General features: G+C 44.1%; 1 protein-coding gene across 3 annotated transcripts; it reads left to right on the forward strand.

Moving 5' to 3' along the window:
• The first annotated feature begins 377 nt into the window (after positions 1-377).
• On the forward strand, positions 378-16,339 carry LOC131456019 (zinc finger protein 638-like). Of its 3 annotated transcripts, none has more exons than XM_058623970.1 (19): positions 378-465; positions 2,079-4,534; positions 6,013-6,074; positions 6,579-6,617; positions 6,718-6,879; positions 6,977-7,977; positions 8,058-8,314; positions 8,567-8,701; positions 8,866-8,993; positions 9,148-10,065; positions 10,152-10,557; positions 10,639-10,701; positions 10,772-13,681; positions 13,799-13,889; positions 14,036-14,155; positions 14,247-14,411; positions 14,823-14,939; positions 15,043-15,164; positions 15,743-16,339. In XM_058623970.1, exons 2-19 carry the CDS (start codon positions 2,309-2,311, stop codon positions 15,815-15,817), a joined length of 8,997 nt encoding a protein of 2,998 aa, XP_058479953.1. In that variant the 5' UTR covers positions 378-465; positions 2,079-2,308; the 3' UTR covers positions 15,818-16,339. The 3 variants fall into 3 exon arrangements, with proteins under 3 accessions (XP_058479953.1, XP_058479955.1, XP_058479954.1); XM_058623972.1 differs by having other exon boundaries at positions 10,793-13,681; XM_058623971.1 differs by having other exon boundaries at positions 385-465; positions 2,123-4,534.
• The last annotated feature ends 154 nt before the right edge of the window (positions 16,340-16,493 follow it).

The raw sequence follows: 16,493 nt of genomic DNA on the forward strand, positions 1-16,493 counted from the left end.
GTCTTGGTGATGAGCTGCTTTACGCTACAGTTTCCCCCATTCACATGCTGCAACATGGGGTTAAGTGTTTTTGCTCAAGGACACTAGACTGGATACCAGTGAGCCACCAGAAAATGACTTTGATGTTTAAATACAGTAAATATCATATACTTTAAGACTTTTACTGAAGTAATATCATACAACAAGTGACTTCAGCTTCTACAAAAGTCATTTTCTGGTCACATACTTGTACTTTTACTCAAGTATCCCTTTAAGGTACTTTATACAAGACCGCTATTAAATCATTCTAACAAACCGCTCTACAAATGAAGTCCTTCCGTTGCTTTATTCTGAAAGGCTGGCGATCCAGCCGGAAGTTGGGTGGTGTTGGTCCCGCCCTGGCTTCCTGTTCGAGCGTACATGTACCGGACGAAGACTTCGCTGAATTCGCACCGAAAGTGACAGAAACAACGCAAATCGCGGAAGGTAAGAAACTAAATGTGGCGTTAGAAGAACACGATACGCGTGTTTTGCATGAATTTGTGTTCGGAGTTTGTCTCAAGGTTACCGTATTCGTTCGCTACCGGCCCTAGCGGAGGCGAACCCGTGTTAGCATTGTTAGCTTCTGTCAGCAGCAGCAGCAGCAGCTAGATCAGGCCTAAATGGTGAACTCAGGTCGTCAGTTCTGTTGCCTCTGCTTATTTCACAGAAAGTGCCAAGTAATTAATTTATTGTGTCAGTAGTGACCATTCTTTGTCTTCATTTTTTTATTCCTATATTTTATTAGACAAAAATGTCCACATTAGGGTTGCCAACATTGTCACTATGAGATAATGGACACAAGTGACGAGTATGGTTTTGTGTGAATATACAGTGTATTGTTTTAAGGCATTTGTCATAATGATAGCAGTTTTGCAGAGTAATAAAATAGCAGTGACTCAGAATGTGCACCATCTATGTGGCCAACTGAAAACTCCCGTCGACATAAAGTGCAGAAGGCTCTTATTTTTAGCAGGTTTAGCCATTGCAGTTTAATTTGGATGAATTTTACTTGCAGTATACTGATCATGTGAGACTGATGCGGGCACCTGTCGTCATCATCACACTGTGATTGGATGATGACAGGTGTCGTCTATGATTCTCAAGTGTCGTGATCGGCACTGCTGCTGCTGTTGTATCATTCAGTGGTTAGATCAGCATAGCAGTCAAACGGGACAAGAGAGGGGACGTCCAGGCTAATACGAGACAGTTGGCAACCCTAGTCCACATCCAAGTACAACACCGATGTAGTTACTTTTTCTCATTCTCTCAATGAACAGTTATTTGACATTTCTCTTGTAACAAATTCCCGAAGCCCCCCTTCCCAACCTCACCCTCCTAATTCAAAATAAAGTATTAACAATAACAACTATAAATGTAAAAATAAACAAGTATATAAAACAGTAATTCTGGACTGATTTTAAAAGGAAAAGGGTCAGTATATGCTGATGTTGACATCCATTAGCGGAAACATTCATGGGGTTAGTGATCGGATACACCTGCATTGTGTTTGTGTGTATATGTGTGAGGTACATTTTCGTTCAATCTTATTTCCACTCTGTTTGAACGCACATTTTAGGACATTCCCATTCTTGAAAACCCATTTAAAAACACGTAGACATTTTTGGGTTGTATGTGCTTTTCTCTGCGTTCTGATTTGAACAAACTCTTCATCAGCTCCCTTTGAAAAAAAATGATCAGGATATTAATTGATGTCATTAATGTAATCTTGGGAAAAGGAAACTGTTTTAAGATGCTTGCGATTCGTTTTTACTCTTGGCTGTTGATTTGTCAGCTTTTCTGAAAAACATATAGTTGTCTTATTATTTGGGTGTTTGTTTTTTCTTACAGCTGTGAACATGTTTTCACTCTTGTATTTCTGCATTGTTGTGTTTGCCTCACTTCCTCCTTAATGCCAGTCAAGACCAGGAATTAAAGTGAGAGAGAGAGAGGCACCAAAAGTGAACAAGACCTTTCTCATAAAGGATTTTACCCACCCAAGAAGCTGAAGTTCAGTCCCATTCAATAATTTCTCTAATTTTCTTTTTGTAACTTTTCAGCTTTACATCGGTTTAGGAGTGTTGTATCCTTTCTCCTGTTCCAGGGCCTCAACCGAGCCTCCTTAATGGAGGGCTTGCACGGAGCCTGCTCCTAACTGAGCTGAACACTACATCCTTGGGGTTTGCTAGCCCATTTTCATTGTTGACTTTCAAACCTTGAACCAGTCCGCCAGCTTCTCCTGATATCACCCACCCCGAACATTTCTGTGATTAAGACGATTGCAAACACCATGTCTGATCCTCGATACAACCGATATGCACCGGGTAACCAAAGATCCACCCAGGGGCCCTATGGACTCCCCAGTTTGCATGCAGAGAGGGACCTGGGCACAACTTCTCACCTTGGACTTGGGCCTGGCTTCAGCTCATCTGGAACATCTCCTGCAACTCCTGCCAACTCTGGGCGAATGATCCCACCACTGATGGCTCAGACGGTGAACTACAGGCCTGAACAGAGTCAGGCCAGAATAGATAACAACCTAGAGAGGTCTGTAGACATGAATGTTAGCAGAGCCAGGGAGGATGTGATGTTCCCTGACCGACCAGATCATCAGTCTCTAGGCCAGAGGTCTCACTTTACCAATACTAATGAATATCTGTCTTCAGATCCGGGAACAGCTTCCTATCCCATGTCATCAACCTCTGCTTCTCTAGATCATAGAAACTCTAATGATAAAAGTGGTAGTAGCTCCTTGGACTGGTTGTCAGGTTATAAAATGGCAGTACCTGGCCAGCCCCCTGTTTTTTATTCATCAGCTGCTTCATCAGGCTATACAAGCGTAGAGAACGAAAGAGAACGTGACATGCAGTCCATTCCAGGATTAGGTGACTATGTCTATCCCGTACCAAACCAACCTCCAGGACCATCTGAGACACATCGACCCAAATATTCCTCTGACTCTGCTGCTAACATCCTTTTGGACTTTGGACTTGAAAAAGAGGACTTGGGATATCTCGTCTCATACCCTCAAGACCAGATGACCCCTTCCAACATTCCATTTATCTTGCACCAAATCAGCATCGAGAAAAAAAAGAGATCTGCTGTTACAAAAGGAATGGATAATCTGAGTAGTTCTGGAGGGGCTTCAGCTGTTCTTCAGCCCCCTAAAGTAATTGACTATGGACATACTAGCAAATATGTTGGTGGGGTTGCAGATAGGATTGGAAGAACTAGTAACAGTAAGTTGTTGGACACCTATGATAATAGCAGCCACAGTCAAAAACCACAGGTAAACAATATGATGGAGGTAAAAACTAGTTCCATGGGTTCTTCCCATCAGGGTACTTCCGTTACCAGTGCCATTGCATCATACAGTTCATTACTGAGCTCAGTAGGTACTCCAAGTGATGATCGGGCTAGGCAAATTAACGCCCAACCAAGCCAGACTTCTCAAACACACCGTAGTTCTTTTTCCCTGCCAAAGTCAGACACAGACATAAGACTTATGTCACAGCCCCCATTGAAACAACCAGATGTAGATCACCAGTCTACATCAGAAACCAAACCATCCAGCGCACTGTTTCGTGGTGTGCATCCTGAACGCCCCGGTCTTGTGGTTGTTGGCAGCAGTGACACCACTGGTAACAAGAATCAAGGTTCAGCCCAGAGTCGAGAGTCGATGGTTGTTGAGCAAATTAAGATATGGCAGAACCAGAGACGGATGCAGCAGAACCAGCAGCCGCAGCAGGACCCGCCGAGGCAGCCGCAGCAGAACTCGCTGAGGCAACCACAGCAGAACCAACAGAGGCAGCCGCAGCAGAACCCGCCGAGGCAGCCGCAGCAGAACCCGCCGAGGCAGCCGCAGCAGAACCCGCCGAGGCAGCCGCAGCAGAACCCGCAGAGGCAGCCGCAGCAGAACCCACCGAGGCAGCCGCAGCAGAACCCCCCGAGGCAGCCGGAGCAGAACCCACCGAGGCAGCCACAGCAGAACCCCCCGAGGCAGCCGGAGCAGAACCCCCCGAGGCAGCCGCAGCACAACCAGCAGAACCGGCAGCCGCAGCACAACCAGCAGAACCGGCAGCCGCAGCACAACCAGCAGAACCAGCAGAACCGGCAGCCGCAGCAGAACCAGCAGAGGCAGCCGCAGCAGAATCAGCAGAGGCAGCCACAGCAGAACCAGCAGAGGCAGATGCAGGGGGTCGGGCCAGCATTGCAAATGGGGAAAGGGATGCCGCCCTCAGTCTTCCCTGTGGCACAACAACTTCCTACTTCGTTCGTTGCCGGTGACACACGTGGTTCAGGTGCCAAGAGGTCCTCTGGGTTTGCTCTCCACTCCACCATGATTCCTCCCGCTGAGCCAGTCCCGAACATCGTCCAGTCTCGGATGCCTCCCAGCAGGCAGTATCCAGCACAGAGGTCTCCAACTCCAGCAATGATGTTTGACTACACAGCGTCCACACCAAGAGACTTTCCCCATACCTGCTCTCTATGTTCCAAAGAATGCAGTAACTTGAGGGTGAGTAGCTGAACACACTCTCGATTTCTGTCCGTTGAAGAATTTAACTTGTTTCAGTTATAAAGTCTAAAATTCTTGACCTAACTGAACTAAATTGAAAGTTTCCACCTCCTAATACAAACCTTTTTTTTTTTTTTAGTATTCTAGATGATTGATGTACTGCAATATTGCAAAAGTCCCTTTTTTTTGGTAACAATTTCTATTGATTTCTTTGTCTTTTTATTTTGGCCAAATTGGCAAGCACTGTATCTAATTTAAATAAAATCTGTCGAGATTTTTATTTTTCTGTTTCAACCGTCTCTCATGAAAGTTTTTCTTCTCTTGAGAGACCACCTTTCATATTTCAAGAACTTGGCAAAGAAGAACCACTATCGCAATCCCCATAATCCCCACATCTACTCCTCTTTACCCAAGATGAAGCTGACTCCGACTGTTTTGTTCTGATCCATTCTTGGTGGTGATCTGTGCCAAACAACCTTCACTAAATGTCCGGAAACTTTGATGCCACTTGAGACTGAAGAGTCAAATTCCTGTGGAATCCAGAGTCCGAGAAGAAGACGGCTTTCTTAATCACTGAAACTGTGACTACATTTGTCATATTTAATCTCCCTAACTTAAATTTAAACATATTAATATATTATAGCAACTAATTCAGGAGTCATAACTTAAAAAAACATTAGAAAACATGAACTCCCTTCTCCCATTCCCTACTTTTCAGTACAATTTTAAATTTCTCAACTAGTTAAGATTTTATGTTTCAACAGCTTTAGAAACTGAGAAATAAAGGTTTTTAGTAAACATTGACTTACACTTTTCTGTTATTATATTTTTGTGGAAAACCCCCTGGGAATTTAAATGATTCTTAGATTGTACTATTCCTCTTTGATGCCACCCTGGGTCTTTAGACATTACGGATCAGCACCAGTTCCCTTAAAATCATCCCTGAAGTTCTTGGCCGATTACGTGATGACTCATCCTGTGTCTCCAACCCAAGGAAATTCTCTGCCACTGCTTCAAACTGACTGAAAAATAAAGATTTTCGTCTATGTTAGCAGTTGACTTGAGTTTATCAGAAAATGTTTTTTTTTTTCTTGAGATGGTAGCTTGGTTCTGAATGTGTTATTTTTGTTCGCATCCAGGTTTGATCTTTGTTTTCATGTTTATTTCCACCACTGTTAATCTCTGACCTTTTTTTTTTCCTACTGTCATATAAACTTACTGTTGCCCTAAGATTTAAGGAAACCATATAAAGTCATGTTGCCTTCGTGTATTTTTTTGGTTTCTTTGACTTGGTATCAACGCATTTGCCCTTTTTCAATTCAAAATGGAGGACTCTTTGGACGAGACGAGCTCTGAAGACCTGAGGCGGCTGTAATGATGAACAATCAAACAATTCTAACAATCATAATCGTTGCGTCATTGAAGCTGAATGTATTGATGATTTTCGTCTAATTGTTTTATTTTCCTCTGGTTGCTAGGATTGGATCTCCCACCAGAACACCAGCCTTCACCTTGAGAGCTGCAAAGTCCTACGGGCAAAGTCAGTCTTTTAAAGCTTTTGTTTCTTGGGATTATTAACACAGTTTGGGGGTTTTGAAGATTCGGGATCATCATTAGCATGTCCTGAGAGTGAATACTGGACAGAGAAAGAACAGTCCTGTTGTTAGTCCCTGATGAACCCACATTGCTAAGATACCAGACAAATACTTGTGAAGGTCTCTTCCACTAACTCATACATGCCATTTATTCATCCCTTCATTCTGGCCTGGCATGCATACCTGCATGCCAGGCAGGTATTCTCTTCCATTCTCTTCCATTCCGAAGTATTGTCCTACCTTCAACATAGTACGTACTGTCGTGGACAGATCCGGATGAAGACATTTGTCATGTGGACCAGTAAATGCAGAATTACTGAATTTGCCTTGCGGATTCTTCAGGAATTAGTTTCTGGATTTTATGACTGATCTGTTGAAATTAAGATACTTACTATGAAAATGTGCTATTATATATGTTGTAATTGGTGTGTGAACTAATTTTTCCACAGATACCCGGACTGGAATGGCCAGATTGTTGCTCATCCCAGGTAATTTTTATCCGTAGACAATTATAGCAACCAAACCAGCTATAAAAACATTTCCCCGCCAATAACTTGTGCGTGTCTTTTTTCCTTTTTTTTTGTCAAGTGATGCGGGAAAAGATGTCAAGCCCTCGTCCTCAATTTCCTCACAGGCTTCTTCAGAACAGCATTGCAAGAAAACCAGCCCTCGTAGGCATCACAGCTCAGAGAGTAGAAGAGAAAAACGCAGCCGTTCACGATCACCGCACAGCTTCAGATACAAGCGCAGGTCTGTGAGACACCCATCGTGATGTCCATGTATGTCAAAAGTATTACTTTAATCAGCTGTTGGAAATCAACCTCTGCTTTTTACCTCCCCACCTCAGTTCCCGGTCACGATCAAGGAGCAAAGAAAGGGAGAAGAGGAAAAACGAGAGAAGTTCTTCTCCACGGAGGAACGATAAGAGAAGATCCTCTCCAAAAGGGAATGATGATAGAAGGTCTTCTCCAAAGAGGAGCGACGATAGAAGGGCTTCTCCAAAGAGGAGCGACAATAGAAGGGCTTCTCCAAAGAGGAGCGACGATAGCAGGTCTTCTCCAAAGAGGAGCGACGATAGAAGGTCTTCTCCAAAGAGGAGCGACGATAGAAGGTCTTCTCCAAAGAGGAACGACAATAGAAGGTCTTCTCCAAAGAGGAGCGACGAGAAAGGGTCTGCTGCAAAGAGGAGCGACGAGAAAGGGTCTGCTGCAAAGAGGAGCGACGAGAAAGGGTCTGCTGCAAAGAGGAGCGACGAGAAAGGGTCTGCTGCAAAGAGGAGCGACGATAGAAGGTCTTCTACAAAGACAGACGACAAGGAAAAGTCTTCTCCAAAGACAGACGATGAGAAAGGGTCTGCTGCAAAGAGTAGCGATGATAAAGGGTCTTCTGCAATGAAGAGCGACGATAGGTCTTCTCCAAAGACAGACGACAAGGAAAAGTCTTCTCCTAAGACAGACGACAAGGAAAAGTCTTCTCCTAAGACAGACGACAAGGAAAGGTCTTCTCCAAAGACAGACGACAAGGAAAAGTCTTCTCCAAAGACAGGCGTCGAGGAAAAGTCTTCTCCAAAGAGGAGCGATAAGAAACGATCTTCACCAAGGAGGACTGACGAAAGACGATCTTCACCAAGGAGGACTGACGAGAGACGAACTTCACCAAGGAGGACTGACGAGAGACGATCTTCACCAAGGAGGACTGACGACAGACGATCTTCACCAAGGAGGACTGACAAGAGAAGGTCATCTCCCAGAGGAGGCCATGGAAAAAGATCATCATCAGAACATTCCCCTGAAAGGAAGAAGGCGAGCAGTGCAGAGAGGCTGGTGAAGGAAATACTACAAAAATCAGGTTTGAAAAATTGCTAACTTGAACAAAAGAATTAATGCACCACTTACATTAGTCTGAAACAGTTGTCTCCGTCCCTCCAGCTGCCAAGTCTTCCTCCAGCGAGCCTGACCTCGAAGCAGTCGTCAAAACTCTGGCTCCTGCTTTGCTGGCTGAGCTTGCCAAGATGAAGTCTTCCTCATCGTCATCTTCGTCGTCAACAAGGGGAAAGCGCTCGCAGTCCTCCTCGTCTGCTGGGAGGAAGGGTTCTTCCTCTGCTGCCTCTTCATCATCCTCATCTGCTGCAGCAAAGAAGGAGACCACCACCACACCACCCAAGGCCAATGTGCAGAAAAACAAGGTAAGTTCTTCCACAAAGACCTGACTTGGTTCATCGATATCATGAATTCCACTTTTCAACTGCACTTCGTAACTGCACTGGTGGATGTTCCCCCTTCGTCACTACCAAATTATTGTCAAACTTTGGTGCTATTGATAATTATTGTCCCTACTGTTCTCTAATGATGACAAAGCTCCTGGGGTCCCAACAAGACCTGTCCCATGTCCTTGGCTTGTGATCATGTCTACATTTTGTTTTCTCTCTCTCCCTCAGATGGGCAAATCTCCACCTCCGACCATGGTGAAGCTAAAAGGCGTTCTCATCTCTCTGTCTCACAGTGAAGTGGTCAGTGCGGTGGAGCAGTTTGGAAAAACAAAATCAGTCGTACTGTTTCGTGCCAGGTTGGAGGTTCGTAAAGAATAGTCCGTTTTTAAATGCTCATTTTTATTTTCAAAATATGACATTTGTAAGTGATTCTTTTTGAAATGTACCCCTGACTATCTGTTGCTGTTTGGTGTAAGTGCTCATATGGTAGCATTGAGATTTTTCTTGTGCGTGCTTATTTTACGCAGGCAGTCGTGTGTTTCGAGAAAGAAGAGGATGCTAAAAAACTGAGGAATGCAAGGAAAGTCATCATGAAAGGGATTCCAGTGGCTGTTTTTGTAGAAGAGGATACTGAAACGAAAAAGACTCCTCAGAAGTAAGTTTTTGCTGGCGGTTCCATCTTGTTTGCCAGAATGATACTATTTTATTTAAAAAGACGTTTAAAACATAAATTCAGTCCAGCAATGACCTTCATGTTCAATTTCTGTTTTCTACCGCTTGACAAATACGCATCTCCCCGTCGTTCACAGAAAACCTGTCGACTCTACACCTCAAACCACCAAATCCTCAACAGCGACTTCACCAAAAAAGGCTACGCCTGAAAAAATGTCGCCAGACTGTCCCGTGAAGCCTTTGTCTTCACCTTCTGAGACCCAAACAACCCAAGCAGGCAAACCTACCAGTGAGAAAACTGCTGCTAAAAGCTCAAACGCCACTGATAACGCAGAAGTCTTGACCAATCAAAATGAGACAGGAAACGCAACTGTTGCTGAACCAACTGAAGCAGGGGTCAAAGAAACAACGTCCGCTATACAGGAAACTGAAACACCAGTGGAGAATTTGATCTCAGCTGAAGGTATAAAAAAAGAACGAGAAGAAGAACAAACTTCAGAACCCACAAACATTCTGTCTTCATCCACATCAGAAAATCCCCCTGATCTTAAGTCCGAAGACTCAAAGGGTCAACAGTCTGTAGTGGTGCCAGGAAATACAATGAAGTTCGAAACAAGAGATCCGACAGTCTCTGAACTGAACTGCGAGGTAGAACCAAGCAAAACTGATGGTCAGGAGAAAGAAGCTGAAGACCTTGAACCGATGGGGGTTGGAGAAACGGGAGCTGAAGTAGCGGAGCCCATGGAAGCCACAAGTAGTGCTCCCGACAATGCAGGAGAAAACCTGATGCACACAGAGGCTGTACCAGACGATTCCAGGGAGGATCAACCACTTACCAGTGCAGATGAGACCAGACCTGATTTGTCTGCATCTGAACCTTCTGCTGTTCCACCTCAGAACACCGAAGTGCCCTCTGACATTAAGACTCCAGAAGCCTCTGTTAAAGCATCAGCAGAGGACCCTGAACCAGAGTCTGCTGCACCAGGATTGGAGGCGAAGGTGGAGGCTTCACAACCCACTGAAGACGACAATTTGGCACCGTCTCTCACCCTCGGGTATGTGTCAATATGGCTGCAAACAAAGATAATATACCATTGCTATTTTCAGCAACTTTATAACAACCTTCTTTGTTTGATTTTAGTTTGAAGAGCCTCAATGAGCATCTTGAAGACTCCGGTGAAACCACGAAGTCAGTTGATCTTTCCACTCAGCCTCCCCCTCTTGAACTTGGTGATGATGCGGAACCAGCAGCACCTGATGAATCCAGCACTTGTGAAAAAGTCACAGTCGACTCGTGTTCCACCGCTGCACGTGACAACGAACCCAAAGAGGAGACCGGGAGCAAACTGGGAGCAGAGGATGCCTTCGTCTCCACTATTTCTCCAACTGTAAATGAAGATGTAGACGCTCCAGCTGAGGAAAGTCTCACCACATCTAACTACAACACCGCAGAACTACTTCACTTTGACCAGGACACAGTTGTGGCCATTAAAGCATTAGTTCAACAGCACAAACTCGCCCAAGCAGGCAGGAGTGAGGAGAGAGAGGTGACGTCTGGCTTTAACTTTTAACTTTGCAGCCCTTGTTTCTATCCACTGACTAATTCCATGTTAATATTTTCTTTGTAGATCTCCATCAAAACCAGTTCAGACTCAGCTGATGAAAAAGATGAAGACACGCCACAAGAAAAGGTAGTTTCTTTTTTTCAACCCCCCTTTTCTGACAAGTAACTGTAGTAATTTCCACCATTCCTTGTTTAAGACTTGCTCGTTCTTGATCCAGGCTCAGAATGATTCTCCAGATGAGCAAATGTTCAACATGGAAGATTTTGTTACAGTCGATGAAGTCGGTGATGATGTGGGAAAAGCAAATCCAGACCCACATCGACTCTCCTCGTCGGAACCATCCGGTTGCGATTCCAGACAAACCTCAACAAAGGCCTCCTCGTCCAAGTCCACTGACGTGTCCACGAAGAGAATCTCATCCTCCAACATGAAATCTGTGTCACCCAAAAGGTTGAAGGAGTCGTCCGAGTCCACCAAACCCTCCTCCTTTGGTCACAAAGAACAGCGTAAAACAAAGCCTCCGGTCAAAGCAACAACACCCTCAAGTCATAGGACCAGATCGTCTTCTGCTGCATTCACAGGGGAAAAGATGGAGCCATCTGTGGAGACTCCCCCTGAGTCAGAGGGTGCAGTTGCAAAGTCTGACCACACAGTGCCAGCAGAGGATACTGCTGTAAAAACGGTTGAGTCGGAAACATCAGAGATGCAACCACCTGCAAAGGGACAGGAATCAGGCCTGAGCCAAACCCGGGATCTGGAGACTGATTTTAAGGACAAGACCGTAAAAGACCTGGAGAAAGGTAAAGATGATTCGGTGGAAAATACAAAGGAGGTGGATGTTGGTGACAATGTACAACTCGTGGAATCATCAGATATTCAAACACACAAGCAGATGGATGATGGGAACCGATCACAACACTCTGACACCCAGCTGCCTGACCCTAAGAACCTGGCAAACTTCCAGGTCCTGGACAGTATTGATGATGAAAACAACTGTCCCGAGGAGAGCAGTGAAAAGGAACTGGACACGTCTTCTCAAGTGGTAGATCATGCTATTGAAGACCGAGTAGGAAACGAAAATGCACCTGAAACCAAAATAGGTGAAGATAGTATCCGAGTCATGGATACCAGTTTGAAACCAGAAGAAAATCAGATGAAGCCAAAACAGGATGAAGATGAGGTTGAAAGCGGAGTGACATCAGCAGAATCATGCAAAAATATCGAGACGCCTGATGGTCAAATCCCAAAACATGACGTGAAAGACGTAGACAGTGACGTAACTGAACAAGAAACCTTTGAGATACTGGATTCAATTGATACAACAGAAGATGACGGTCAAACTCCATGTGATGCAACTCCCAAAGACAACCTGAGGAATATGGACGAAGAGGAAGATCTGTATCAGGTCGTTGATTCTGTTGGAGATCTTCCCACAACTACAGAGACGGAGTCTGAAGCCGACAGCAAGGCACTCAAAAGCAAGAAAGTTGAAACGGTTATAAAAGATGATAAATCATCAAAGAGGAACGTTACAAGGACCAGAGCATCAAAAAGCGAAGAGGACAAATCACCGAAGAAACAGGAGAGGACAGTAAAAAAGTATGAAACACGAACAAACAGGGACACCACCACAGAAGTTTCTAATAAAGACCAAGAGTCCGGAGCAGTCACTGACGATATGGTGTACGAAATACTGGATTCTGTTGAAGATGAACCAGTCGCTTTCACCCCAGAAAGGTCTGTGAGGAGAAGGAGTGCAAGAGGAAAGAAGGAAGACTTATCTGAGTCGTCTAAAAAAACCAAGGCTGACGAAGAGCCTTCATATGAAATCTTGGACTCAGTGGAAGACGAGAATATGGCAGAAGAAACAACCGTTACAACCAGATCTACCAGAGGCAGAAGAGAAAGAACAACTAAGAAAGATGCTTTGATTGACAAGACAAAGAAAGAGGACCTGTCGTCGACAAGGAGGCGGCGCACTCCTGCCAGAGAAACGCCAAAGAAAGAGGAGGAACCTCTACAAGAAGGCACACCAACAATGAAGAAGTGTGACAAAACTGTGAGAGAGTCAGGTGAGGAGGAAGCCACCTATGAAATATTGGACTCTGTGGAGGACGAGGTCGTTAAGGAAGAGCGTCCCATGACGAGGGGAAAAGGAAAAAGGGGACGACCAAAGAAAGAGGTGAAAACCACTAAAAAAGAAACCGCTCTTTCAAAGAAGGGCAGCAAAGATGCATCTGAGAAAGAGGCTGCTGAAGAAGAGGTGTCTTATCAGGTTCTTGATTCTGTTGAGGATGAGAAGGTTGATCAGCCGAGGAGCGCAAAAGGGACGAATATGTCTAAAAACATTGAGAAACACAAAAAAGAAAGTCTTCCAGAGGTACCTAAAAATGAGGAAGAGGAGGAGGAGGAGGAGCCTTTGTATCAGATAGTAGATTCTGTGGAAGATGATCAAACTCTGGAAGAGTCGGTGACTGAGGCAAAAGATGAGATCAGTCCACAAGTGGAGGAACCAGCTGGAGGAGGAGAGACAAAAATGTGTAGCACCGTTGTTGTAGGTGCATCTGAAGATGTGGTCCATGCTTTGGAGAAAGTCAGTGATGCTTCATCTGCCGAAGAACCTTTGAGTCTGGAGAAGACAGAGGGATCCCTCAAAACAGGCGACGAAAGACACAAAGAGGGAACGTCAACAACAAAGTCCCAAAGAGAAACGCCAGAAGAAGAGATGAATGCTCTGGTGAACCTGGATGAAGTGAGTGATGAGGAGGAGGATTACCCCGACGACACGGCTGAGGAAGACCGGAGGAAGAACCAAGCTGTCAAGGAGAAAGAAACTACCGCCTCGAGGACGATGGACAAGAAACGAGGAGAGGTGGTAGAGGTCGACGTGAAGGAGCTGCTGACTCTGGATGAGGTTGGAGCTGATGAAGCCGGAGAGGAAGCAACAGCAGCACAGAATGAAGAGTGGGGCGGCGAGGTCACAACTGGAGAACTGCAGGAGCTTGTCACTCTGGACGAGTTCGTAGAAGACGAGGAGGACAAGGTTCAGGAGGTCTCACAGAAGGACCGCCCGCCCAACAAAGAGGGCGACTCCTTTAACATCGAGGTATAAAATCAGTTAAGCATTGATGATTACGACTGCATTCATAGCCAATAGAGTCTGCAAAATATTCATCCTGGAAACAAGTTACGCTAAAGATGTTCATGTCTCTCTTATTATTAGACTTTGGTGACTTTAGACGTAGCGGGCGACGATGAGGACAAACCTGAGAAGACCTCGAGATCTGTGAAACGCAAACACGACGTGGACACAGGTACGTTGAAGAACTCACAGTAGATCTAACTGAAGAAACTGTATTGAACGTGAATGGAGCATCTCTTAGCGTAGCATTCTCCACCATTATCCTGCTGTAAATTAGTCTTGTTTGTTATTAATCAAAAAAATCTAAATGTCTTACAGTCGAGGAGAGCGTGGACTTTGTGACGCTAGACGAGGTGGGAGAAGCTGAGGAGGAGGAGGAAGAAAAAGAATCGTCAAGAACGAGAGGTCGACCCAAAAGCAAAACCAGGAAAACCCCCGGTAACAAACACATCTGTGACACCACGAAATTCAAAGTAACAAGTATTTGTTTTACAACATTGAAGCTCATTCAGTTTGTCTTTTACCACAGTGAGAAAATCTGCGAAGAATCTGAAAAACGACATTGCTGAAGACGAAAGAGAAGAGCGGGAACGGTCAACATTAGCGAGGAGTGAGAGTCAACGCGAGGAGGTCGATGCTCCCCCTGCTGGACAACACCTGCAGTCAGAGAGCCCGAGCGGTGCAGCCGGTCACGGTACGGAACATACAAACCTCTGCGTTTCCACATATTTTCCATATGTTCGTCACCTCAAAGAAATAGATAAATAAAATAATGTTGGTGAGTTCATTATTTGCTTCATGTCAAAGTCACCACATACGCTGATGACAATGTGATTTTTACTAAAACAATGCAGTTAAATCAGCAAAGTTTACAAAATTTGGCCGCAAAAGAAAGTCTGTATTGTCTCCCGGTGTTTTCCTCCATCTGCGGATACATATTTTTGAGTGTTTTGACCACTAGGAGGCAGAGTCTGTATATGAAACAGTGACAAAGATATGTTTTCCCATTATTGATTCTCTGTCTTTTCTCATGTGAATCAGATTCTTTAATTAATAAATTATTATTAAAATGAATAAAATGGGTTTTTTCTTTTTTTTTCTTTAGTTGTGAGTAAAAGAAAGTCGGAGCTCGTCGGACCAGAAGCGAAAAGATCTCGATCTCAGTCTCCTTGTGTCACTGCCGACTTCAAACTGCCGCCGTTCACTCCCAACAGTCCCCTCGGTGAGAAACGCTGCATTTAAATTGAAAATCAATCGCATTAAAGGTGTGTTGTTGCTGTTTTTTCGTATTTTTTTTTTACATTTGTGTTTCTGTGCCTCCTCAGGTCAGGAGTTTGTCGTCCCTAAGTCTGGGTTCTTCTGTAACCTGTGTCGCGTTTTCTACCTGAGTGAGAACACGGCCAAGGAGCTTCACTGCAGTGGCCAGAAGCACTATGACAACCTGCAGGTACACACACACACACACACACACTCAATATCTACGTCAGTGCAAGTCTTAATATAGAGAAAATCAGTGATTTTTAAGCCGAAGTGACTAAATACGACATTTGAACTTAGTGATGGAGGCAGCAGTGGATCGACAACTCCTGTGTGCTGTGATGTTAAAATCATGATTTTCTCTATGGGGTTTGGTGTGGGAGAGTGAGCGCTTTACAAACTTCAGTTTCCTGTTGGAAAAGTCCGTCTAACAGTGACATAAAGACGTGAACATGTTCTTAAAGACATCGTAGACTTTGTTTTTTAGTGTAATTATGGTATTTTATTGGGTTTAAATTGTCCGTTATGTGTTGAACTGTTATATTTAATCTGGCAGGGGTTTCTAAACCAGGTTTAATACGGTCGTAGTCTGGTTTCGTTGGTGTGCATCCTGTGTCTGTGTCATTCAGTGTTACTGTGTGATAACAGTGGACCTGAGAAGACCTGACCCTGGTCATGTGACTGAACAGTCACCCGTCGAGTTAGTCCGTCCGTGTCATTGAATCCTTGAATCCTTGAGTCTGACTTGATTTCCTGTTTGTTTTTCAGAAACATTACCAGAAGCTTCAACACCAACACTCGAGGAGTTCAACACCAAACTCTCACGGTTCCTTTTCTGACTGATCTAAACTTCATCTTCTGATCTGTTTCTGTTGTTTGTTTTTTTATTGTGAAAACGGTGAATGTGGACAAAGGGAAATATCTGCTGTCATGCCTGGTAAATATTTACACTTCTGCGATCACGGGATTAAAACATGAAGCAGGTTTTATCATGAGTTCAGTCAAATTTCACCCACAATATTACAATAATGCTGACTGAGTCAAAGTTTGTCTCATTTATAAATATGTAAATAAAGTAGAATGTACAACATTTTTCATGTACAACACAAAACAGTCTTCATATTTTTTCCCAATTAAAAAAAACAAACCTATTTTCATTATTTTCCAAAAGAATTTCTGTTTATCAGACGTTTCCACTAAGAATTGGCGCCACCTGCTGGTCTGAGGGTTAAAAATGTTAATTTACCAACATTAGGGAGACGAGTTAGAGAGATTTATCATTCATTCATTTAAAAATCATTCATTTGTTTTATGTTGTACAGAGTTCTTCTGAGTTTTATAGCAAATAAAATGTGTCTCTCATGACGTTTTTTTGTTGTTTTTTTAAAAGATTCGTCATTCGTTGAGTTTTTGTGATCTTACGCCCCCTAAAGGCCACAGAGTTCCTCACATGCACGCATATGCAAGTCTTTTTCAGGTTCCAATCCAACTTTATCTATCAAGTGCTTTAAAAACACCA

This window comes from Solea solea, chromosome 3 (genome assembly GCF_958295425.1).
Source record: "Solea solea chromosome 3, fSolSol10.1, whole genome shotgun sequence".
NCBI lineage: Eukaryota > Metazoa > Chordata > Actinopteri > Pleuronectiformes > Soleidae > Solea > Solea solea.